The 24,366-nt window shown below is 47.2% G+C and overlaps 2 protein-coding genes across 2 annotated transcripts; both read left to right on the forward strand.

The window, feature by feature from the left end:
* The first annotated feature begins 6,128 nt into the window (after positions 1-6,128).
* LOC135915044 (fibrinogen C domain-containing protein 1-like) lies at positions 6,129-14,166 on the forward strand. The gene is made up of 2 exons (XM_065448021.2): positions 6,129-7,823; positions 10,354-14,166. Exons 1-2 carry the CDS (start codon positions 6,582-6,584, stop codon positions 10,888-10,890), a joined length of 1,779 nt encoding a protein of 592 aa, XP_065304093.1. The 5' UTR covers positions 6,129-6,581; the 3' UTR covers positions 10,891-14,166.
* Positions 12,400-23,044, forward strand: LOC135915062 (uncharacterized). The gene is made up of 4 exons (XM_070529333.1): positions 12,400-12,418; positions 16,260-16,331; positions 20,199-20,397; positions 21,879-23,044. The coding sequence occupies exons 1-4, from the start codon at positions 12,400-12,402 to the stop codon at positions 22,255-22,257; spliced, it is 669 nt and encodes a 222-aa protein (XP_070385434.1). The 3' UTR covers positions 22,258-23,044.
* The last annotated feature ends 1,322 nt before the right edge of the window (positions 23,045-24,366 follow it).

The following is a 24,366-nucleotide window of genomic DNA, read 5'->3' on the forward strand; positions in this document are numbered from 1 at the left end:
GAGTGCACGTTAGAGAACCCTAGGTGGTCAAAATAAACCGGAAGCGCCCACCACGTCGTGCCCCGTAATCAGATCGTTGTTTTTTTAGCCCGCGAAACGCCAGAGTTTAATTAATCGTTCGACTCTAAGCCAATCCTTCACTATGGCATATTAGACCAGACCACAATAATTCCCAACGCGGTTTTGTCTTTTAGAAGTTACCTTGAAAGCTGCCGTGAAACAAGCGTCGACGCGGCGTGGGTGGCGAAGTCTTGGGGCTGCCCAGGCGGCCGGGTCTTCCTCGGAGGACGCAAATGCGCCGGCAGTTCGCAAAACGCCAGCTGGCGTGTTTCCTCGCCGAGGTCGCGAGTTCAGCTCCTCCGAGGGCGCATTGCGCAATGCACTACGTGCACCCCTGACTCTGAGTCGCGTATATCTGATCTCGCCTCTGTCCTACTGATCAGCTTACAGGTCGGCACGCATACGTCGAGAGCAACGCGAGTGCGTAAGCGGCCCACTCGCCTTCGCAGCGTGCGTCAGTCGACGTGTAAACGCGCTGGACGAGAACAGTTCTGGGTTCTTCGCTTCGAGACTGTGCGTAGTCACAACATCCTTCCGCGAGAAGAAACTCTACAGTAAAACACATATTCTTTTTCACAATTAAGGGCGCTGGTTTGTCTCCTGACCAACATCTCCGTCCTTAAGGGGTAAGATCGAATTGTTGATAGGAACAAATGAAGTTTTCATTTTCGGCGACATTTTGCCGCAATAAACGGGATGATAGTTGCGACAGATGGCACAACAACTGCATGAAAAACTGTAGTGCATCCAATCAGTTGGAATCTGCATAAAGAGTCGAAACACGAATTTTTGTTTCTTGAATGTCCGCACATAGTGCTACGGAAGGCTTTATTCAGGCATTGTGGAGAGGCTGATGCAATGCTGCCGCCGCGGATACGCGAAAGTGAGCTTTCTGGTTCTTTTTTGTTCATTCCCCTCACGGCCGCCGCTGCCGCGGATGCGCGGAGGCGAGCGGCATCTGGTGGTGGTGCAAGGAACCCAGCGGCGCGCCTCCTCTGCTGTGATTGGTTGGTTTATTCGGGTAGAGAACGGCCACGATGCAGCACGCATGGTCACCAAAACCGGCCGGGGTTCGCAAACAAAAGCTTAATTTTTAATCAACTATCGTAGCTCTCACAGCCAAACCTTCCGTAAATGTATCGCTGCGCACCAGGTGGTCAGCATTAGCACACAATTGGTTAAGTGCGGTTTCTGTCATCGCTGGTGTGTAGTTTTGAGCTTGCTGTTACGCACAGGTAAAAACGTTTTTACAGCCTTGAGACCAAGAGTATTATTCGTGGGACATACTAGTAACCATAAGGATGCAAGATGTGTTACACTGTTCGCTAGTCAGGATTGTCGTAAAAACAATATACCGGTCGTGATGGCGCTGTCCTGGAGTTCCGGTCCCAGCGCGCCATGACATCATTGACTTTGAATGCGTCTACAGTCGAGGCTAGTTATTTCCTTTATCGGTAAATAACGACTACATTACATTAAAGGTAAGCAGAACCTATAGGAAGTTACGACAATGGCGCGTTCGCCAAAATGGCACAAATATGAGATGATAGTTTGAACATCGGTGGCGTCAAACTGACGTATACCGGCGTTGCGTTCGTGTGGCAAAAAAAAATAAAGATAAAAAAATAGAAGATAGCTGCGGCTTAGCTCAGCTAACCCTGGATATGCATCTTTATGGGCCGATTTCGCCAACGAGTCTGCTAATTTGTTGGCTGCTATACCAGCATGTCCCAAGACTCTCTGTAATACTACTTTATGTGTTCTTTCATTAGCCTGAGTTAAAGTGTTCAGTACTGCGTATACATTATTCGTGCGTGTGGTTGGCTGTCATCAATATTTTGAAGACATGCTAAATCCGGCAAGGAGTCCGTGCAAATTACCCACTTTGTTGGTTTCTCATATGTTTTGATAAACTAAGTGGCTTGGAGAATTGCCACTAATTCCACTATTGTTGCTGACGATGTGCGTCTACAGATGACAGGCGTACTCTACCCTGTAAGGATGGTATAACATAAGTTACAGTCGCACTTTCTTTGATTACAGAACCATCCGTGTAGACGTGAATAGATTCCTGGTACTTGTCAAATATAGGGGATGTAACGCTAATTGTTTGGCTGCTAATGTAGAAACGTCACTTTTATTTTTAAGCCCTTCGATTGACGTTTCTATTTTCGGCGCCTGCCGAAGCCATGGTGGGTAGCAGAGGTCTGAGTACCAAAAAAGTGATCGTGGAAGTCGTGATTTATGCTTCTGAAACATGGCGTGTATCTCGGACGGTTCCCTATCAGAGAGATAAGTAAGTGTGCAGAATGCTGGGCAATAAATTCTGAAGAGATGTTGGCAAGTTTCCAGGCTGCGAATTATGGTGAGATGTCATTCCCGCGCTTCTGCAATAGTGAAATGACTGGACGTAGCTTGCGGGACTCCTAGACACACTCGTAAACGCCGAGCCTCCAACAGCTGTAGCCGGTGGAATGACGCTGCAGATAATTTGGGCAATACAGGGGCGGAGTAAGCAATTCTCTCACGGACAAGTGCTGAGTGGACGTGAAGCAGGGATGCAGTTGTTTCATCCCGCTTCGTGCCTGTGATTCTGCGAAGAACATTTATCACACAACTAATTTGGTCCGCCAGGGCGGTCAAATGATGGGTACATCGAAGCTGGTGGTCTAAAATCACGCCGAGAATACGGCGTTTCCGAACCAGCTCGATCTGATGGCCGTCTTTTGAAAGACCAAAGTTCCTAATCTTTTTTCTTATGAAAGGCAAAACCGCTGATTTGACATAAGATATCTGCATGCCCCGTTCTCTTAAATAATGACCTATTGCATTCAAAGCTTCCTGCAGCCGATTCTTGACAACTTCTACAGACCTGTTTGATGTCCATATGCAAATGTAAACAGCATACATAGATATGTTTGTGTCTGCTGGGAGTACTGCTGGTAAACCTACTATTGCGGCATTGAAGAGAAGTGGACTTAGTACACCTCCTTGCGGTGGTGGTGGTGGTGGAAACTTTTATTCAACAGAGAGGGTGAAGCTCGTAGGCTCCACTAAACTAGGTGTCGTCCTTGGTCCGGGACGTCATGTGTCGAAGCCGCCGCTCGAGCCCGTTGGACCAGCGCTCGACCAGAGACCAGAGCTAGTCCGGAGCTGCTGTGCAGGGTTGCCTCCCAGTCCTCTCGAGTGGGGTGGGAAATAGGGGTCCTTGCGGAACTCCTTTGTTTATAGTGTATGCATCGCTTTGTCCGTCATTTGTATTTATATATATCTTTCTGTCTTTCAAGAAGTTAGCGATCTATTTGAGAACCGGGCTATGCACTCCGAGAGTTGAGATTCCAAGTAGAACATGGGGGGGGGGGGGGAGGTGGCTGACCGAGTCAAAGGCCTTCTTAACATCGATAAACACAGCAACGGCAATGTTCCCACAAGTAATCTTGTGGTCAGCAAACGTTACCAAGTGAAAGATGCAGTCTATTGTACGTCTACGTTTTCCGAAACCAGCCATTTGATGGTAGACGACTGCTGGATCCTATCCACCACTGCAGTCTAATATCGATATTTTTTTCCATCACCTTTGAAACACAGCTGGTTAAATTAACAGGACGGAAGGAGTCAAGAGACACACGTGTTTTGCCAGGTTTTAGCAATGGGACCATGTTAGCGATCCTCCAACTCACAGGAACATGTGCTTCCTCACACATCTTGTTGAAGACGTGTAGGAGAATGGACGTACCTGTTGGGCCAAGGTTTTTCAAAGTGCAATAAGAGATGTCAGGACCAGTAGCTGTTCTTGGGCTTGTCTTCGAGAGAGCAGGCTGCAGTTCTTTTTGAAAGAACAGCATATCCAACTGGGCATGAGGTAAATCGCAAACACCTGTTGCTGCACCGAAAAGAAAGATTGATCTTGAATCGATACAGGCTGCGCGAAATTTACTAGTGCTGCACAGAACGTGTTTGTAATTTCGTGTTCAGATAAGCCAAGAGCTGTAGCAAGGCTTTTGAAGGGACTGCATTGTGATACCGGATGGCCAAGGGCGTTTATTAACCTCCAGATTTTCGGTAAGGGAGTGAAGGGGGCAAGTGACCTACGGAACTCACGCCACCGTTGCTGTCCCAGTTTTTGCATGTCCCGGCTAGATTTTCGATGTGCAGCTTGACTTTCTTGATAATATTCAAGCCCTCCGTAGCGATGAAACCGACGTTGTGCCCTCCGTCTAACTGCTCGGAGTCGTTCACAGTCTGTGTCGGCACTGTATTGTCCTTCCGGAACAGTGGTGCATCGCGTCGCCCTGGGGTAGTTACTAAGTACCGATGACATGAACATGTCCAGGTCATCTACTTGGTTCAGTACCGCAGAATTATATTCTTGGAATAGTTGCCAATTAGTAAGTTCAGTTAATCTAGGAGAGAGAGAGAGAGAGGAAAGGGGAAAGGCAGGGAGGTTAACCAGAGAAAAAATCCGGTTGGCTACCCTACGCTGGGGAGAGAGGGGAGGGGGAGGTAAAGTGGTAACAAAGTAGAGATAAGGAAAGGAAGGAGCATAGACACACAATCACAATCGGTCACTGTCACCGAACACTGTCATCGCACAGCACACTGACACTTGTAGCACTATCAACATCTGTTCAGGCTACAGTCGCCTGTCCAGTTAATCTAGGAGATTTTGCCGGGTGCATAAGGGGATGCGCTATGAGAATTGGGAAGTGGGCAGCACACCGTGTCACAATGTTTTGTCTACCGCATTTGTCTTCTCTCTACATTTTGTCTCGCATATTACTTAGTGTGCCAGTACGAAGGCTGCGTAGCTGCCCCTGGGCACTATAATAAAGAGTTAGTTAGTTAGTTCGTTTGTTTATTTGATTGATTAATTGATTGACGGTTGTTGTTTTTGTTGGAGATTAACCAACATAAACTGAAAATGCTGCCATTCCACGAATAAAGTGTGCCACACGGGATTACGCAGTTAACCATAAGTTGCATTTATTTCCGTTTTTTTTCTTTGATAATAGATATTTTAGAAGCTTAACAATTGAATACTATTTTAGTTGGAAGTTGTCTTCCCCGTTGGCTTTCACTTCAGTCACGATTCAACTACCTTAACTATACCCATTAGTAAAGCTATTATACATAGTAGATTAATCGCACTAGTGAATAGAGTGTTTGTTAGCAGCAGGTTTCCTGACAAAATAACAAAAATGACGGGTAGTAAGAATGCAGTGCATCAAACCTTCTTTCTATGATATCACGTAAGCCTATTATAGCATCGACTAGTATAGCGTTATGCATTATTTAAGAATACGTGTTGCTTTAGAAATATTTGAAGAATGACTATGCTAGCATAAATATTGTCTACCTATAGGCGACGGTCGGCCCCACGCAAATGAAGTTTATAGCGTAGTATAAGAAGGCAATTTTAATATCTTTTCGGACGTCCACATACAGAATAGCACTTTAATCAGTAAACTCAATATGTGTCAGTATGAGTTTACGCAACCTGCTGGACCGTTTACGCTAGTCTACATCTTCGCATGAGCATTGCAAACGTGAGGACGCCTCAACAGCCTCTCTCAACTGTCTCTTTGTTAACGTTTCGCGCGCAGAGAACAGCATCCAAAACATGAATCATCAGGCCAGTTCGCGATTGTAGTTGTAGATTCGAAGTGTAGGTTTACAAACGCATGGCATTCGAGAGCCTCGACGCTCGTCTCAATCAACTGTCTGGCACTGTACGCTTACCGCGAAGTGCTTGCAACAAGCGTAGCGCCTCTGTGGCGCGCCGCCTGTGTAACAGGCATCCACGCAGCGGTTGTATAGCGGCGCGCGGACGAGCTCCATTCTTGTCACCCGAGAATTCTCCCACGGACACGAACCCCTTGGGCGGGGCTGGAAAATTGCCAGGGTCGACGACGCTTCTCGTGCGCTTTGGACCGCGGGGATTGCATCACGCGGTTTTTCTGCTTGGTCTTTTCTTCGCGCTAAAGGTTCGAGCCTTGACGCCCGTTCGCAGAAGCCCCGAAACGACGCCACAAGCGACCCATCCTCCTCTCCCCGCGGTTGGCGCTCGTCAGCGGGCCCGAACTCTTGGTCGCAGTCCGGGAAATCCCTAAAGTGTGTGTTGCCACCACGTTCCGCGAACCGTCACGCACACAGACGCGCGACAGACCTTAGCGGAGCGCTCTGCTCCACGCGTAAACAAGCCCAATTGCATGTTGCGTTCCGTATGACGCGTCTTCCCAGTTATCTATTGCGGCTAACGGAAGCGTCCCTTGTCAGAAGCCGCCTGTCTCCTCGGGCTCGGCGGTGAGCCACACTCGAGTGCGCGTCAGCGCGCGGGCGCACACTCCACAGCGAAGCTCAGAGGCTATCAGCTCAGTTTTGACAGCGCGAGGTCTGCGAATCGCCGGGCCTTTCCTCCTTGCTCGCTCTGCTTCTCGAGTGTCTTGAGAGATATATACGCAGGGCCGGAGTCAGTCGCACAAGCAGACAGGCCGCAAAGTACGGACGTCGCGACAGCCGCGATGGCTTCTTCTACGCAGCGCACTCCGTTCTTGGTGCTCGTTTTGGCCGCGTTCTGCGTGGTCTGCAATGGCCAAAGTAGATTGTACGCCCGGCTAGACAAAGTTGAGACGCTCATCACCGAAGTTCGAGACCAGTTACATATAGAGAACAACCTACGGACAACGCAGACGGTGAGCTTTCAAATGGCACTGGATAAGGTCCAGAAGCAACTGGAAGACGTATCTTCCAAGATCGGCCGTACAGCGAGTAGCGGTGGCGGTGGCGGTGAAGGTTCCGTGGAGTTCAACAGCCGCCTGAGAAGCCTCGAGTCGGCCTTTAACAATCTTCAAGGGGACGTAGGCGGCAAGGTGGACACGAGCATCGCAAAGCTGACGGAGGTCGAGACGAGAACGGCACGCATGAAGGACGACATGGACAGCAAGCTGAAGAAGGTCATGAACGGTATAAACACGATTTACGACATGAACAAAGAGATCAAGAACACCATGACCTCTGCTTCTCGCGCCGTCACGGAGCAAGAGTCGCCGCGAAGAGAAGGTTCTCGCCGCGGCGGAGGCTCGGCCGACACGTCACTGTCCTTCCTGGTGGACACTATCGACGACACCCAGAGGAAGATGCACGAGCAGCTGGACGTGCTCAAGAACCAGATGGGCAGGAAGCTGGAAGGGCTGGAAGTGCTCACGAACAGCCTCATCGAACAGAACGACGCCCTGCTGAACGAACTGGAGGCGTTCAAGGAACAATGTCCGGGTACTGCCTTCAACGCGCGCTCGTTGGACTCTCCGCCTGTTACTCCACGGCCTCCGAGGAATGGAACCGGAAGCTCAGACGTTGCGAACAGGATGCTGTTGGAGATCAAGGTGAGCCAACTGGAGATGAAGAACGACTTCAGCAAGATGATGCGGGAAGTCGAGAACAGCCTCACCGACATCAAGGAGTGCCGTGTTCCCGGAGGCCCCGCTCCCGGAAAGACGTTCGAAGCCAGGTCTCCCAAAGGAGTCGGCGACGGGGATGACTTGACGGCCTCGGAAAGCATCACGACGCCACGTCGAGCCCCAGTTTCCAGCGTGCAGTCCGTGGGTGAAAAATGCGTCTCGGCGTCGCACGTGATGAGCCCTCGAAACTGCGCAGATCTACGCACTGGTGGCGCGACGTGCGATGGCGTATACATCGTGTACACGCAGGGAGTCAGAGCTGTCAGGGTCTACTGCGACATGACCACCGATGGCGGAGGATGGACGGTGAGAACACTCTTTCATTGTTAAAAACGAAGCGAAACATAGTCATACCTAGAACCGAATCTAATAATAAGTGTAGACATGTCCTCGTACACTAAACGTGCCCAATTCGCGTATTGTCAAACCAGTCAACTCCGCTACAAGTAAACGACGTACGACAACGTTTATGAAACTTTGTTGCTTTACTTTTGCATGAAGTGGGTTTGCAACTTTCAATGTGCTTCTACTCGTCCCTTTTGCTCATCCCTTCTGCTCTACCATCCTTCGGGCAAAACTCTTCGCATAAAAAGAAAGAAAGCCAAGTGCAGAATTGTCGACAGTTAATTAGTCAGTTCATGTCACTCATACTACTTGCTTTGAGTTTTATGAGTCGCACGATATATATACTCAGAGCTACTAAGTTTCCGATACGCAAGCGGAGCATTGTAACTTTCTACATTTCCACACAATGTACTATACTCGTCAATGAAATACGTTTACTGCGATTTCGAAGAGGCAGACTAAATGAACTTTATCGGGGAGTACACTCGAAGATGGTGTTCTACACTGCAACACCAGTGACACTCGCATAATGTAGTTGCCGGCAGGTACTTAAATTTTAAGCAAACGTTGAGTATCCCAGGTGGTCGAAATTATAGTCTGTCGCCCTGCTCTATGACACACCTCATAATCGTATCACGGTTTAGGCACGCAATACCCCAGAATTTTCTTGGAGTTGCCAGCACTTCGTTGTCTTTAGGGGTAAGCAAAGCTTTTAGTTTGACTGTTTGCCGCGTCCACCACTGACATTTAAAAGTGACCTAGGCTTGCACCTATCGTGAGCAGTAGTCCACCGTGTGTAGAATTCGGATTTAGTGAGCAACCTTTTCCTTTGATGTTAAAACACCATGTCATTCCTTTGCACGGACAAAAACGTGCACCCGAAAATTGAACAAGACAACTTGCACAAAAGGATTAACTGAAGTTATTCTTGCAAAACATTATTGCTTCTCCCGCTCCTACAGTGATTGCGCGATAATAAGCACGCTTTTTAAGTTTTTTAGTGTGATTCTTTTTTGTTGGCATAGCAACAGATTTCTGCGTCCGTCACGTGCGTTCAAAATTAAAACGCATTCAAGTTGAAGCGCTGAATAAGGTAATGCCACCTTGAGAAGGACAGAACTTTTCAAAGAATCATCTATGTTACACATGACACTTTCGCGGACTTAGTATGTGGAGAAATAACTATGCAAGTGCAGCTTCATTTTCTTTGCCTAATAATTGAATTGCTGCCGTACCGTTAACCATTACATTGCTTTGCTTCGTTGGCCATGTTAAAATTCTTTTGCATGCTACGAAATGGCGTCATTGTCTGTTTAAAGTTGCAATAGGCATTCCTTTCTGACAGTTTGCTTTTTGAGTGTTCATTGGAGAACAATTTTTTTTTTACCATCATATCCGCCGCATAGCCTCTCTCATTAGTGCGCACATTTTTCGCACGCGTCAGCCAAAAGAACGCGGAAATTATCGTTCTCTTTCTTTTCGTTCTGCGTGCGAGAGAAGCTTTAATGATTTACGCGCAATGGCGTGCGGGCGCACGCATGCACTCACGCACGCACAATTTTACCAGCTGCGGTGGCTTAGCGGCTATGGTGTTGTGTTGCGAACCATGAGGTCGCGGGATCAAATCACTACTGCGGCGGTCGCATTTCGATGGGGGCGAAATGCAAATACATCCGTGTCACGTGCATTGGGGGCACGTTGAAGATCCCCCGGTGGTCAAAAGTATTCCGGTGGTGCCCCTACGGCGTGCCTCATAATTAAATCTTGGTTTCGGCCCGCAATACGTCATAATTAATCATTTAATTAATTAATCGGTTGATTAATTGATTCACACACTTTATCGAGGAAACCTCGTTTACCATTGTCTTCTGTAATATGCATCTTATACTATACGCATCAATCATGTGCTCTTATACGTCACTCGAAACCGTGCGACAATTCAGGGTTCTGATGTCATATAAGTGACAATACCAAACGAATTTTTCAAACGGAAGGGATGATCGATCGAGCGTTCTCATTACTAGATGGAGTAGAACACAAACGGAAACTAAGCAGAACCATGGAAATCATTGCGCAGTTTTGGTAGACGTAGCAGAGGTGCACTATAGTTTATGCCATAAGATACTCGAATGCGTATAGTGTCGGACCCTGCATTAGGAACGCAACGACAAACGTGGCTTCACTCGAATAAATGGAGTTCCTCTGGAGACTTGTTTGGAGTTGTACTTTAAATCCGTGTTCGTTCATTAGCAGCATAATACTTTTGTCCAACAGTCGGAAATTTGCAATGGTTAGAGAGCAGCGCCACATTGAGTGATATATTCTTGGCTATAGTATAGATAAGGATGTTCAGCGCAATTTGCGAAGGAAACATGTAAACGAATACCGCGGCGGTCCAAGTATATGCACGCCGCAGGTCACGGCCCATGTCGTGGTCGTTCGTGGTAAAGTGTTCAACCAGTCCACACGGGCGTCGTCTTCTCGTCCGCAGGTGCTGATGCGGCGGGGCAACTTCACCCAGTGGCCGCTGACCTTCGAGACGGACTGGAACAGCTACAAGCACGGCTTCGGCGACGTCGAGCGCGAGTTCTGGCTGGGCAACGACCTGATGCACATGCTGTCCACCGAGCACGACATGATGCTGCGCGTCACGCTCGAGTCGTTCGAGGGCGAGACCATCGACCTCGACTACGAGGCGTTCGTCGTCGGCTCCGAGAACGACCACTACCGGCTGCGCGTCGGCTCGTACGTCGGCGCGCACCCGCGCGTCGGCAACTCGCTGCGCCGCCACAGCGAGCAGCTCTTCAGCACCCACGACCGGGACGCCGCGCGCCGCGTCAACAACTGCGCGCGCACGCACAAGACCGGCTGGTGGTTCCACAGCTGCTACAGCGTGCTGCTCACCGGCGAGTACGCGAGCGACCGCAGCGCGCCCACCACCAAGGGCATCCGCTGGCCCGCCTGGAAGACGGTGCCCCTCAAGGCGGTCGAGATGAAGATCCGCCCCAAGAACTTCATCCCGCAGTGAGCGCGAGGACGCTTACATACTGCTTGCGTCACGATGTTACGCGGACGCAAACGGTATACCGACACAGGGAAGAGACACCGACGAGCGTGTTCCAGCAGGGGCGCCTTTTGAAGACGCGCTCTGTGTGAGCTGCATTTGTGGCTCGGCGAATTTCACATAACGCGACTGGAAGACTGAACCGCGTCCAAATAATGTGGCGATGTAGTGGAAGGTATAGCACCAGTCCGGCAAACCGGGAGCGTTATCATTCGAACGGACGAGGAGTGTCCGCGCCTCATATAGTGAGTTCACGTATGCTCCTAGTTGTCGGAGCATTTTCTGCTAGGATTCTAAAGCAAAGTCTAGATCCCAGTTTTCAAAGCATGCTTAGGACCGGCTGCTCCAGTGCCATATTATTGTAAAACAGAATTGTGCATTTTTTTCCTTGCGACTGCAAAAATACAGTACTTGGCTGAATCCACATAGCTTTTTGTTCGTACGTCCTCTTTTCGTGCCATTGGTTGGCAAACCTTCGATATGTATCCAGAATTAGGATCGGTTGAAAAGTAATCTTACTAACAATTTTATCGTAAGAAGCTTTGTAAGTATCAACCCTGGAATGAAGTACATATAGAGAAATGTCGCCAGATTGAGCAACCTTCGGGGCCCACGCGACCTGCAGGTTCTCACGCTCAGCCCTGACTTACGAAGACGTTTTTGCAAGCATGAATGGTCATAGTTGAGAAAGTGATTACAAACACTTCTTGTTTGCGAACGAATAGTTTTCTAAATCCAATCCTCACGTTTCTGTTACCTGCTTCTCGGAAGCGATGCGGCTCGTTTGAGGAGGGAATGCGTGTCTAATCTGCGTGTCCCTCACTCCGTTCACTATCCCTAAAGCTGTAAAGGCGTGCAAAGGTCACGCCCCATTCAATGCTCAGTAGCAGGTATTTGCAAAAAATCTGAAGCTTTACAAATTGGCACCTAAGTTTGGTTGGCCATCCGGACGTTCAGCCTGCAATATGGCATAAAAGGAGATGGTGATGTAACCAGTCGTCAAACGAACGAGCGCTCGCTTACACAATTTGAATGTGAACCTTTCAGTTTCATAAGACTGGCCGTCGGTGAGGTTTTCGCAATATGGTCGAACAGCATGACACCACATCACGACGTCACTTACAAACTACATGTGGGCATTTTATTCTTTGTGAGCCTGAATCAGGAAGTTCTTCCGCGAGTCGTGTAATCCAGTACGGGTAGCAGCAGTTTGCTAGCCTTTGGAACTCCCGAATTCACAAAAGTACCAAATCTCGCGGACTGGACACCGGGATTTGTATGCGAAAGAAGAATTTGAATCCTTCGGGAAGGGAGTAACGTTTAATTGCCAAAAATGTACTGCGGTAGGACGCTATAACTAGTCCCAGCAGTGCAGAAATGATAAGAAATCGGGAACGTACGAATAACTGGAATACCGCCCGAAACATGGCAAATCTCAAAATAAGAACGATGGCTTTTCAGAGCGTCTAGAAAATGGGCGTGCACAGCCATTGTATGTTATGTCTGTGAGTGCGCTACAGTTTGTGTTTGCACTGTGCCCGATATCATGTTGTTAAGCGTGTATTTGCTGTGAATGGATATTAGCTTTTTTCTTTTTTTATATGTAATGGTGAGTGTGCTAGTGTTTGCCCTTGTGTCATGATATTACCATGTATAATGTTGAACTTGTCAGCCGGAACTATGGCAGAAACTAGTTGGGCAGGAGAAAACAAGAAGCCATCCTGAAAATGTACTCAATGTCGTGGTCCCAGCAGGATAGCACAATAGTTCAAGACCTACAAGTGATGCATGCAGGCGCTGTTTTTACTCGATTTTGCATCTTTACGTGCTCATCATGAGATCCACACGTGCGTGACTTGTGCGGATTGTCAGTACGAGATGACTTTCTCTTCATCTAAATACCTTGTTCCCCCTGGTCTCGTCATGCGCCTGGCTCATTGGCGTCATCTCACAGCAAAGTACGCACACAGCTCGATTATGAGGAGCTACAAGTTGAGTGTTTGAGTTAATCTAGATGTCGATTATCCGCTTTTCTCGCTCGCTCTAAGGTACACTAAGGAAGCTGTTATAATTAGCAACGCAGTTCTTAATTTGTGTTTCCTCGGTTTGGCCTCCTAAATGAATAAAAGCTCTGCCAAATGAAACAGTAACTGAAAGGCGTTTGACTTAAACAGTTCGAACTGTATCAACAGGTGATCTGATAGAGACAGATAATATGGAAAAAGAAAGACGAGAAAACTTACGCGGAAAGAAAGTGGCAAAAAAAAAGCACCAACAACAACGTCCGACTGGCTGCTTTACATCAGAGGGACGAGAGAATAGAGAGATTTCTTTTTTCAAAGCGGTGAATCGCATGAGGAAGGCTTAATTAGCAGCACTTCTTTAAGACCTCTTGCAGGAAATCATACGTATAATCAAATTGGATTCTGCGCACTTTGCGCTTCACTTTGAAACAGCAGAGCTCCGACTTGCTTGAGCGATGGCTGGGACTTACACGTATAAAGTGTAAAAAGAGCAGCTGGTATTGCTGTTGAAATGATTATTTCGCGTAGTTTCAAAAGACAAAGCCAGCCAGAGTACGAGCTATGCCGAAGTTCCATGATTGCGCACGACTTACTATGACGAAATTGTCTTGATTTTCGACTATTAATAGCTGCACGTGTTGTTGGTACACTCCCCCTCCCCCCTTCCCCCGTGTAGGGTAGCAAACTGGACTCAGTCTGGTTGACCTCCCTGCCTTTCCTTCATCCCTTTATTCTCTCTCTCTCTAGTACACCCGATTCATTTATTTTCATTGGTAGACATTTTCGTGCATAATTTATATACGGTACACAAATTATGAAACAGTTCGTTCGAGTGTCTGTTCGTAATGACAATCACACATTAACAAAATAACAAATGTTGTGTTGACATTGTTGCTAAGAATGCTATTGTATATGTGCTGGCAGCTGCTTGCTTACGAAAGCAAAGTTTATTTTGTTTATTGATACGTGACACTTAGTGCTGTGATTGAATATTTTTTAAGTCCATGTATTTGTGTGCATATGTCTGTGTGTGTGTCAGTTCACGGTCGCGTATTCTTTACGAAGAAAACGTCTCTGCGTGTTTACCGTGGCCATTGATAAACTTTACACGGGGATGCGTTATATTAGAAAAATAAATGGCTCTGAAACATTCGTGTATGCTTTACTGATGTGTAAATAGAACAGAAGTGCGAAATAAAGAGACAATAAAGCTAGTCGTCAAGTGGTTGATTATTCGACGTCTGATGGCCCAGGTTGTCAAGACCTCAGTATAAGGTCGCTCCGGGGCTGAGTATTGCTCTCTCGGATTTTATACAAGTTCTCGAATTTGCGCGTTTGGTAGTTCTCCATCACCTGATATCCCCTACCAGAAGGTTGTTGGTTCCTAATGGTGTACGCGTTGACTCAGCGTTCCAAACCAATTATGCAGTCAGGCTTTGATTTAACAAAACCCGTATTTGCGAAAATTTTGATTTAATGAAGGTTTTAGATTCCCCAGCGCGCACTTATAGAGCTTAATGCATTGAAAACCTCGAAGCAACAAAGTGGTGTCGACGTCTCGCCCGATTTAACGAAGTGTTGGAGGGGGTGAGGGGTGGGGGCTCCTTTATGGAATTATCCTGATTAATAATTATCTCTTGATCTAAATATGACGCATCAAAGTTTGGTGTGGCCCCATTTTGTTTCGTGACAAGGCCCGCGGGCAGTGATGAAGAGCATGTGGTCATACTGTATTTTATGCTGTGTATACGCGCTCATACCCACTCCTCCACCAACCATCACACCGGCATTCGAAGGGGGCTGGGTTCGAGCAGCATTCATCATGTCTCGGCGGTGAACTCAATTACCGGACGTGCTCCTACACTACCCGTTCAAGGAACACCGAAGGGAAACGCTAAATCACTTTGAAGTGACAAATTATTTTTCGAAAACTTTATTTTAATTGATTTCGCGATAATAGATTGATTATTAAAAAAGAAAACGAAGGTAGAGTATGCTTTTCGAATTTCGCTCCGAAAGCCCAGCCCCGGCACGTGAGGGCGACGTCAGGGATTTCAAAGTACTTTTATTTTGTATTTAGGCCTCGTTGGCACGGTGAAAGTTAACGAAACTTGCCAAGTGCAATTTTTATATCCTTTAGAATACAATTTAGGTAATTTTTACTGATAAGAAATTAGACTGGGCCCTATCAGGCACCATCACAATCTATGACATCACGTCCAGCTACGGCGGAAAATTGAAGGTGGCGTCCCCACCCGTTTCTTGTTTTTGCGGCTTCTCTGGCTAAGTCTCGCTTGAAGCGAGATTGTTTTGTGATGAAAAAGATTAACTCTGCCCTGGTTTCGAAAAATAAATGCGCTGGGCTTGGTATAAGTCTTCTGAGTGTGTCTTGACTTACACAAATGAAAGTCTTCACTGAGTCTGTCTTCTACGTTTTGATTTTTGTTTTGTTCACTTTCTAAACTAAGGCGATTCAATGCTTGTTTCCATTGATATTTATGAGTGCTTCTTTTCTACTCTTTAGTGATTCTATCCCTAATTTGGGACATTTTGTTTTATATCAAAAAGGGACGCCTTTAGCCAGAATTAAAAAAAAGCACGCATCGTTCTGTAAGGCTGTGTAATGACAGTGAACTCGACTCCACGCGCTGAAGTCAGCACGCTGATCACAGCGGAGGTCAGACCACCTGAGCAAGGGCTCCCGGATATGTCGTGTGCCCGGGAAAGTCCACAATAGGTGGTGCATATGGGCGTCTTATGCCACGGTGCACATATACGTTGCATGCTGCCATAGGTTTCATTTCCGTAATATGATTTTGGCTTCTAGCGCGAAGTCAACTCGCCCAAGCCAACTCGCCCAACTGTCTATCCTTTTGCATTACGTTTAATTTCCCTTTCTATTCACTGTTGTAAAAGATTGTCCGGAGGCGAATTGCTTTTAGCAATTGTACGTTACCTCCCGCGATACAGTCTTATATAGTATTCTCTCAGTGCCGCAAACGAGCGCCACTGTCACTTAACACTACTACAGATTATGTATCCTTAACATGTGCCTTGAATTTACGTGGCAGCTCCTTCGAGCGGCAATATATCCTGGGAACTTGAAGCAGCGCCGCCACAGCTTTGCGCTCAAGGAGGGCGCTTTTAGTTTTTTTCCGCGACATCGGCCTGAATCGGACGCTTACCGTACATGCTTTGTGCTTGTTACGTGTGCACGTTGTGTAATGTCGTTTCGTGCATCACCAATCTAATCTGCAGTAGCAGGCTAGGCGTATGGCCTACGCGTGGAGGCAAACCTCTCCGCTTCAGCGTCACGTCAGGTTTATCGGTTACCGTTGCGGGGCTCCATTCTCGCTGTGTGTCCCTCATACTTTACATCCGGTGAGTCAAAAGTGCGTCACACAAATTGCATGAGGCGCTTCGCGGGTCGAAGCATGGCTCGCAACCGGCTATAGCTGGTCAAGTCGCGATGCCCTCGTGACCAAAGTTCTTCTAGCATGTTCGGGTTGCACGAACAATACTGCGTCGCCTTTTCGCTAAACTAGAGAAATACGCGCTTTGCGAACTCGGACATCAGTCGTTCTCGGAAATTACGTAACCGATTCCTAGCGAAGGAGAAGGGTTGCGACAGGAGGCTCCGAAAACGCAGCCACTAACGCGGAAATCTGTTTGCCGAGCAAGGATGCGCATGCTTCGTGATGTTTGTCACGAATACAGTGCGATGAGGGCAGATGTAACGGTGCCCACGGCTCCGAAAGCAATAGAGATAGTACCACATCATGTTTAGCTATTTGATTCACCCTTAAAACTGACGTCTAGGTCGATAAAATCGCTTAAAATAATGGTGAAATGAAATGAGTCCTGTTAGGATTGACAAAGCACCAGGTAGTCAGCTCTTAAGAAAACAACTTTATTAGTTCAAGGAAGGAGAGGAGGAGAAAATTAAGGAAGGAGGCAGGGATGTTAACCAGAAGATTGTCCGCTTGGCTACCTTACGCTGGGAAACCAGAAAATAATAACAGAAAGATTAGAGCAAGAGGGAAAGCTGACACACACCATTTCGGTGGATGACATTTTTTTTCGTAAATTGATTTTTTAATGCAAATTTGCCTCCACTGTGCTGGCTCTGAAGGTAAATGAGTATTTGCGCCCTCATCCACTTTCCAGCGCGCAGGAATGAGGAGATTTGCATGCTAATAAAGTCAGCTGTTTGCACAAGGCACACTTTTTTTCTATTTTTCTTGTCCCTTGGAACTCGGGATTTACGTGAATGCCTTAATTAATGCGCGCAAGTTACTCTGTCCTCGCATTGGTCTCTTCATTACCATATGCAACACAAATTCTGGAGTAGAATATGGCTCAGCACATTGCGATATAAAACCCAAGACAGGGCGCATTCACAGTAGCTTTGTAAGAAGAGTGCTAAAGGAGATATGGTTTTCAGTAGTGCGCTGCTTGCTGGACTTCTATACGGACACTTAACTATCGTCACTGGTGAGCAGGACGTTGGTTATTGTTGTACATGTGCGACTTTCTACGAACTTCTTTTGTCTTGGCTTCTGAGGAAAGCAATATGGAAAACATTCGTTTTAAATTTAAACCAAAACTAGTCGACAAGACTAATCTAGCTTTTTAGATTTACTAATTAGCAACGTCAGTAACCTGAAGGCTCGAAATGGCTTGAAGAAATTCTTTCTTGGTGTGCATGTCTTTAAACAAGTAAAATATTTGTACTGTTTCTTTTGTGCGTATTCTTTACGGCTGCAACTATACTGGTGCGGCTAACTATACTTGTGCGGGAATCATGCTGCATATTTTATTAGAAGGCAAGCTACACAGAAGGTAACTTAAACTGCATGCTTTGTGGAAAACACACAATTATGTTAGATAGCAATGCAGAACCGACCATTAATTACTTTAAGTGTGCATTTCAGGTAAATAAAATGACACAATTAACCACGAAGGTGAAGCAGGGTGCTGCTTTAGGCTAGCTGATTGGACATAATTGGCTAAAAGCTCGAACGTAAAGCTCGGGCACCAGAGAAGCGAGGTGTTTGTCCCTTGTTTTTGTGGTGTCCAAGTTTTGCATATGTGCCGTCAGTCTAATTATTACCACGAAAATGAGTTCCCGTCGCTCCAGGCAGCACAACTACGTGTGTTTGTCACTTCTTTAGTCTGGAAAAGGTCCTCCTTTACCATGTTACGTCTTAAATAGGGCTTACAACCACATGAAGCCAACAGGCAATGACGCCACAAAAGGCATATATAGGGTAAAGTACCTGTTCTTTCTTTAATAAAGCGCAGAAATAATTAGAAAACAGTGAATGAAAGTGGATGAAAAGACAAGGACAGTTTGCCACGGGTATGAGCCGAAACAACCTTTCCCGCATTATGAGTGCGATGCTTTATGTCATGTAGGGCTACCGAGGCGGTCGTCCTCCTGCGTAATTTATTGGGTAGGTGCGTGTGTGCAGCTCAGGTTTACAGTATACCTTCCGGGGAGCCCAGTTTTCGCGACTGTTCACCGCTCTTATACACTTATACACGATAGGCAACCCCATCACCTCCCCTTTGATGTCATTGACAGCCTCAAGGGTACCAGGGTAATACTCCCGATATTATTGAGATATCCAATCATTCGTTACTGGCTTTCAAGCAGCTGACGCTGCTACTGTTGCGGAGAACATACGGAGACCGCATGAATATGTATTTTGATGATTCGACCACGCCTACCAGCTCAGCAACCACTGTTTTCATTACCACGAAATAGGGAAATTCACAAAGCTTTTCGTTCGCAAGTGATGTTGGCCATTTGCAGGTCGCCTCTCTAATGGTATGTCCAGCATCACGATTGACTGGAATTCGCTCTTACAAACAAATCTAGCATAAGAGATTTTATCGTATACGGGCCCAGGGCGCTACAAAATTTAAGGTGTCACGCATAACGACATTCACGGTGACAGAACTCGCCGCTATCCCAATTGCCTCCGTGAACCACGTTGCAGATCAACCAGCACAGAAATGGGTCGTGATTTGCGATTCAAAGACTGCTCTGCAGAACCCAAAATCTGTCTTACGTCACAGTATATACAAGCAGGTGGTATCCGACTTATAGGAAAAGCATTAACACGCTCTTGGAAAAAATCACGATATCATCTTTCAGTGGCTTCCAGATCATTGTGGCAGTGTCGATAACTACTTCGCCGACAAGGCTGCCCGGTCTGCCCGCGAAGGCACCAAGAAGCTTTCAATTCATTTGGGGAGGATGGATGCTGCAAGAGAACTTCTTTTGGTTGTTCGAACAACGACGCAAGCTTTCTATAGAGTTCCCCAAGCATCTCTAAGTGCCGGCTGCATACTCTGTTCGTGGTGCACCCAAACGTTACTTTAAGCCTGCGGCTGCGAGTGGCGTTTACGAGCGATTATATTCTTACCACATTGGAATGCTAGTAGACCAACGTGCGTCTCTTGTGGATCTAAAGAAACCACGGAACACCTGTTGTGCGCTTTTCCTCAATACAACGTACTGTACGTCTTTCTATCTACAGATCGCCGGTAAATCCGCTTGCCAGAGCATTTTCTGAAACGAAAAAGCTTGAACCAAGGTTACATACGCCGTTGGTACATAAAGGTATTGGCGCGCTACTGCAGTTTTGAAGTGCACCGATCTCAATGACCGTTCATAGGCCACGTGTGCTTCCTCGCGCGTGCACGCAGGGCTCAAGCTATTCTTTTTTTGCTCTTTCTGTTCCTTTTTTTTTATCTCGTGTAGAGTAGCAAACTATACGCATGTCTGATTGACCTCTCCACTTTTCCTCCCCTTGCTTTCTCATTCTCTCTGTGTCCGGGAAGGTCGTAATTGCGGTCTCGGAGGCCACGGTATGTGTACTATAGACCGAGCCATACACGAGCGTTATACAGTGTCACTCACATTCACTGTGGCGAATGTGGAACATACTTTGAAGCGCAGGCGTCACGTCGTGTATGAACTTAGAATCACACAACTGGGCAATAAACCTTCGTGGACTACCTCGTGTCATCACGGCTGTACATGAACAGTGCAGTCTAGTGCTTCTTTGTATAGTTCCTACACAACTCATTCCATTGACCGCAATAAATATTACTGACTGAAGTAACAAACCCGACATTGTGACTTATTTTGCAGTTCGATGTTCGAACGCAATGCCGATTTGTAACCTCACGCAAGTAAAAAGAAAAGCTCGCTTTTTTGTTTGGTGACGCTTCCAGCCCAGTCCAATATAATCTGCCTCAGCTCGGAAAGCTTCACCGCGGTGTTCGCCAGCATTCTCGACGCATACCGGCCGATCCTGGAAAAGAACGACCCGCTCTTCATAGGAGACGGAGATCCTCTGGGCATCATTGACCTACGCCGTGGAAGGGTGCACGGGCTGAACGGGACCTACTTCAGGGACGCTTTGACGGCAAGGTATATATGTTCCGTGTTTCGTGGAATTTTTCGCATGCGCATCGTGGGATTCAAAAGTGAACGAAACGAGGTTTTGCGATACGAGTGGCTCTCTCCAACCGATGATGAGAAATTCCTGCAGTTCCGGGAGCGGACCGCGCCGTGGCTGTGCACGCGAGCTCATAACGCTTCTTGAGCTCCACTGGCAGCATGAGAATGCAGCTGGCTCACACCCCCATGTCCCGTTCACTGTCGAGTTCTCAGCTAGAGTAGTTTTACTACAGCGGCTGTATATACCCGCTAGTCCTATATCTACAAGTATTTTATGGAAAGAAGGAAGGGAGAAATTGCTCGAGCCGTTTAAACAGAAATATAGAGATCTGGGCTTGTTGTTGTACGGTTGTTCTTGAAAAGTGCGCAGTTAAAAGCGAAATGAGCCTCTTGTCACTTACCTCACGCTCCTTCAATCTTTACCTGAGTAATTTTCAAGAAGGAACCATAAAAAATGAAATAAAACAGGCGATATGATGTTTGCGTAGTTCTCAAGTTGTACTCGGAACACTTGAAATGACGGAATTTTCACTAAAGTACACTTATTCAGTTTTATTTCAAAGTAATGGACGAAGTGCCGAGAAAGTGCTAATTTAGGAGCGACTCACACGACTTTATAGACATGTGCTGTGCTACACCACACGGAGAAGAAAATAGTGACGCAAAACTTGGAGTTAGTACGAATGACGTGGTTGCGGGAATCCTCGGCTTTGTCGGGTACTATACGGCGGAAGGGTTATCAGTGTGAGGAGCCAACTGAAATGACCTTCTTCGGGAATTCTTCGATAGCGAAGCGCATCACCAGTAGAACAAGCGAGTTGACGTATTCGTGGTACATGAGCAAGTAGTGTGTCTGCTGCACTATGCTTTTGAATATATATGGCAATGCATCTATATGCACTTGAAAACTGTATAAACTGTACCACCATGTCGGCAATCACGTAACAGATGCCTGCCTGAAAGGCTATAGCAATTCATGGTACTGAAAATTAAGAAAATAGGGTGACATCCTGGCCACCGCACTCGGCCCGTGCTAGACATGCTCGGGTTTACACCTGTACATCTGAGAGTTGACACCGCAACTGGTCGTTATCCAATGCTCAGTTCACCAATCTGGTCCTCGTGACTTTTACAGTGAAGCTCTTAAGGGCTACTTTCCCCACTATCGTGTCCGCACGTAGAAAAAAATCCCGAAGATAGTGCAATGTCGGGCCGACCTGCGGCGGAGGTGATGCAGCTGTTAAGCACTCCACATATGTTGGCCGATCCTAAAGATAGTGAAATACCGGACCGACCCGTGGCAGAGGTGCAGTTCGCCATTAAGGGGCCCACATACACAGCTTCGCTGGTCATCCTTCTTCACAGAGTGGATGGGCACTGAGTTTTTTCTTTTCTCGTTTTCCGTCGCAAGAACAACTTTTGCCATGATTTCTTTTGCTCCATTTGCGCAGATGCAACAAGTCGCACATGGACCTGTTCTTCCCCCTCAGAGTGGAGAAACCTCGCATCATCTATGACGTAAGGCAGGCGATGCGCGAGCTGCCGCTCAGGGGTGAGCTCCACATCGACATGGACCTAATTGATTTCGACATTGGGCTTCTGGCCGCGAAGAAGAAGGGACAGAGTCGGCCCCTGGTGACGCATCTCGACATTCACAGACTGGACGGCTTCGGCATCACATTCCACCGTATGGGCCTGCTCGGCGCGATTCTCAACTTGGCCATCGAGACGGCTCACAGTGTTTATGGCCAGCCTCTCGAAGATTTCTTCGAGATTTTGCTATGGAGGGCGTTGCAGAGATACGCTGATAACAATCCACTCCCCATATAATGTGCACGTTATCTTTCCACCTGTTTATTCGATTGTCCGGCATGCAGTATCCAGCTAGAATCTGCGGTTGTTAAGCTTCCTGTATTGTCTTCGATTTTGTTCACCGCATAACTTCCAACGGTCAGGACAACCCTAAATAAAGGCACCGTAACAAAGTCGTAAAAATCCTTACCAAAGAGCCAACCGCGTATCATTGGCCCACGTCGTCATATATGACATTCTCCTGTGGACGTGCTTTAAAAACTTGCAATATGTTCGCGCGTTCTGGCATCGCAACGTACTGGGTTGGTAAGAGCAGGTTTAACACAATGCCTAAGGGAGCGCACGCAAGCATATAAAAATAAGGATTTTCCTATATTTTCATGGCAGCAGACGCATTCACTTGTATTTCCAAGTAGAAACGAGATAGCCAGAAAGTGAAAATTTAGGGGCGATTGGCACGACTTTTTGTAGACATGTAGTGTGCTACCACGCGCCCCGAAGCAAATTGTAAAACAGAACTTAGAGCTAGCACAAATGAAGCTGTTGCCGGAGCACTCCACTTTACCGTAGAGTATCGCGCGCAGTATACTACAAGGACACTGAGTACCGTGAGCCAAGTTGAGTAGATGAAAGTTTGGTTGGAAAAGACAGCCTGTAGGAAAAAGACCGGAAGATGAGCGAATGGGTGTCAGGACGCACTGGCTTTTACAGTGAATGCTGCAAGCAGGTAGTTGCATTTTTCACAAGAAATGCGGCACCGCGGAGGATACGAATGAGGGCATGATAGTGGCCAAATAGAGCACGTAAGTACTGTAAATCGGCTGTGTGTGCCAAGTTTTTGTTGTTGTTTGCTACAAAATCTGCATTCTAAAACTGCGATTCTCACATGTAAGAAATCTCCTACCCCCACTGCAGGGCATGGTGCATAATGCACGCACACCGATATTTTGTGTCAATGCGAGCTCTTACGTTGATTGCTTTTAAAACGTCGTTATTCAGGCATACAAACACGAGTGCGTCTTTCGGGTGGAGTGGCTCCGAGTACAGGCGTAATCACCAGAGTGGTGCAGTGTTCGCTGCACCATAATGCACCACCCTCGGTGTTGAGCCGTAGTCGGAAGTGCCGCCGATAACGAATGAACATATTTGATTCCTGCAGGCACTTTCTCCAGGCCAGCGGCTTGGTTTGCCTCGTGTCCAGTGAACGATTGTGTCCCACACCAACAAGATTGCTCAGAAAGGCAGGGGTGCGGTCTCGAGAAATTGCTGCAAGACGCGCATCATGAGCACCCTGAAGAACTCCATGAGCGGCATGGGCATAAGCTGGTACACCAGGGTCAGGCCGGCAGTCAGCACCGAAGACACGGGTCCCATTCCGGTGATCTCCATCTGCAACAGGTGGGAACGTAACGCACTCAAAATGGACATTCGCCCTGACGCCATCGACTGGCTCGTTAAACACAACACTGCGAAATCGCCAGCTAGATATCATATAGGAAGGAGTAGGCCACTCAATGGTCCCTTTATTACATGGAGCGGGGTTTTATAGCATAAGCAATCGCGCGCTGATGTATGGTTGTCGCACCATCAAGACGTGACCGCACAGCCTCGGGGAAGGCAACGAGGAGAAATTTGTTGACAGGAGGCGAATCCAGCCTGCGAGTCTTTCATACAATTGCTTTACCCCTGCGTCTCCTTCGATGTAATTTATGGGAGAGAAAGAAAGAAAGAAAGAAAGAAAGAAAGAAAGAAAGAAAGAAAGAAAGAAAGAAAGAAAGAAAGAAAGAAAGAAAGAAAGAAAGAAACTGCAAGCAAGTCGCCGGGAGCATGACCATTTAGGAACGCAGCGCGCGACAGAAGAAGAAACCGTGAACGGCGAGTCTGAACCGAACAAAATCTGGCGTCTACGAGCCATCCAGTGCATATGATGCAAGTGACGGGGATTTTCAGTGGCTTTTCTTCTTTCCTTCAATGCGACGCTTTCGTGTTAGCGCAGTTTTTCTTCGGAGGCGAGACTTGAAGGGAAATGCGACTTATCGTTGTGCGTCGCATGGGGCCAGTATGGATGGAAACCTCAATTCTCAAAGTATGTTCGTGCAAGGAAGAATGTGTAAAGGGAGGTCTGAT

The sequence above is a fragment of the Dermacentor albipictus genome, chromosome 1 (assembly GCF_038994185.2).
Source record: "Dermacentor albipictus isolate Rhodes 1998 colony chromosome 1, USDA_Dalb.pri_finalv2, whole genome shotgun sequence".
Taxonomy (NCBI): domain Eukaryota; kingdom Metazoa; phylum Arthropoda; class Arachnida; order Ixodida; family Ixodidae; genus Dermacentor; species Dermacentor albipictus.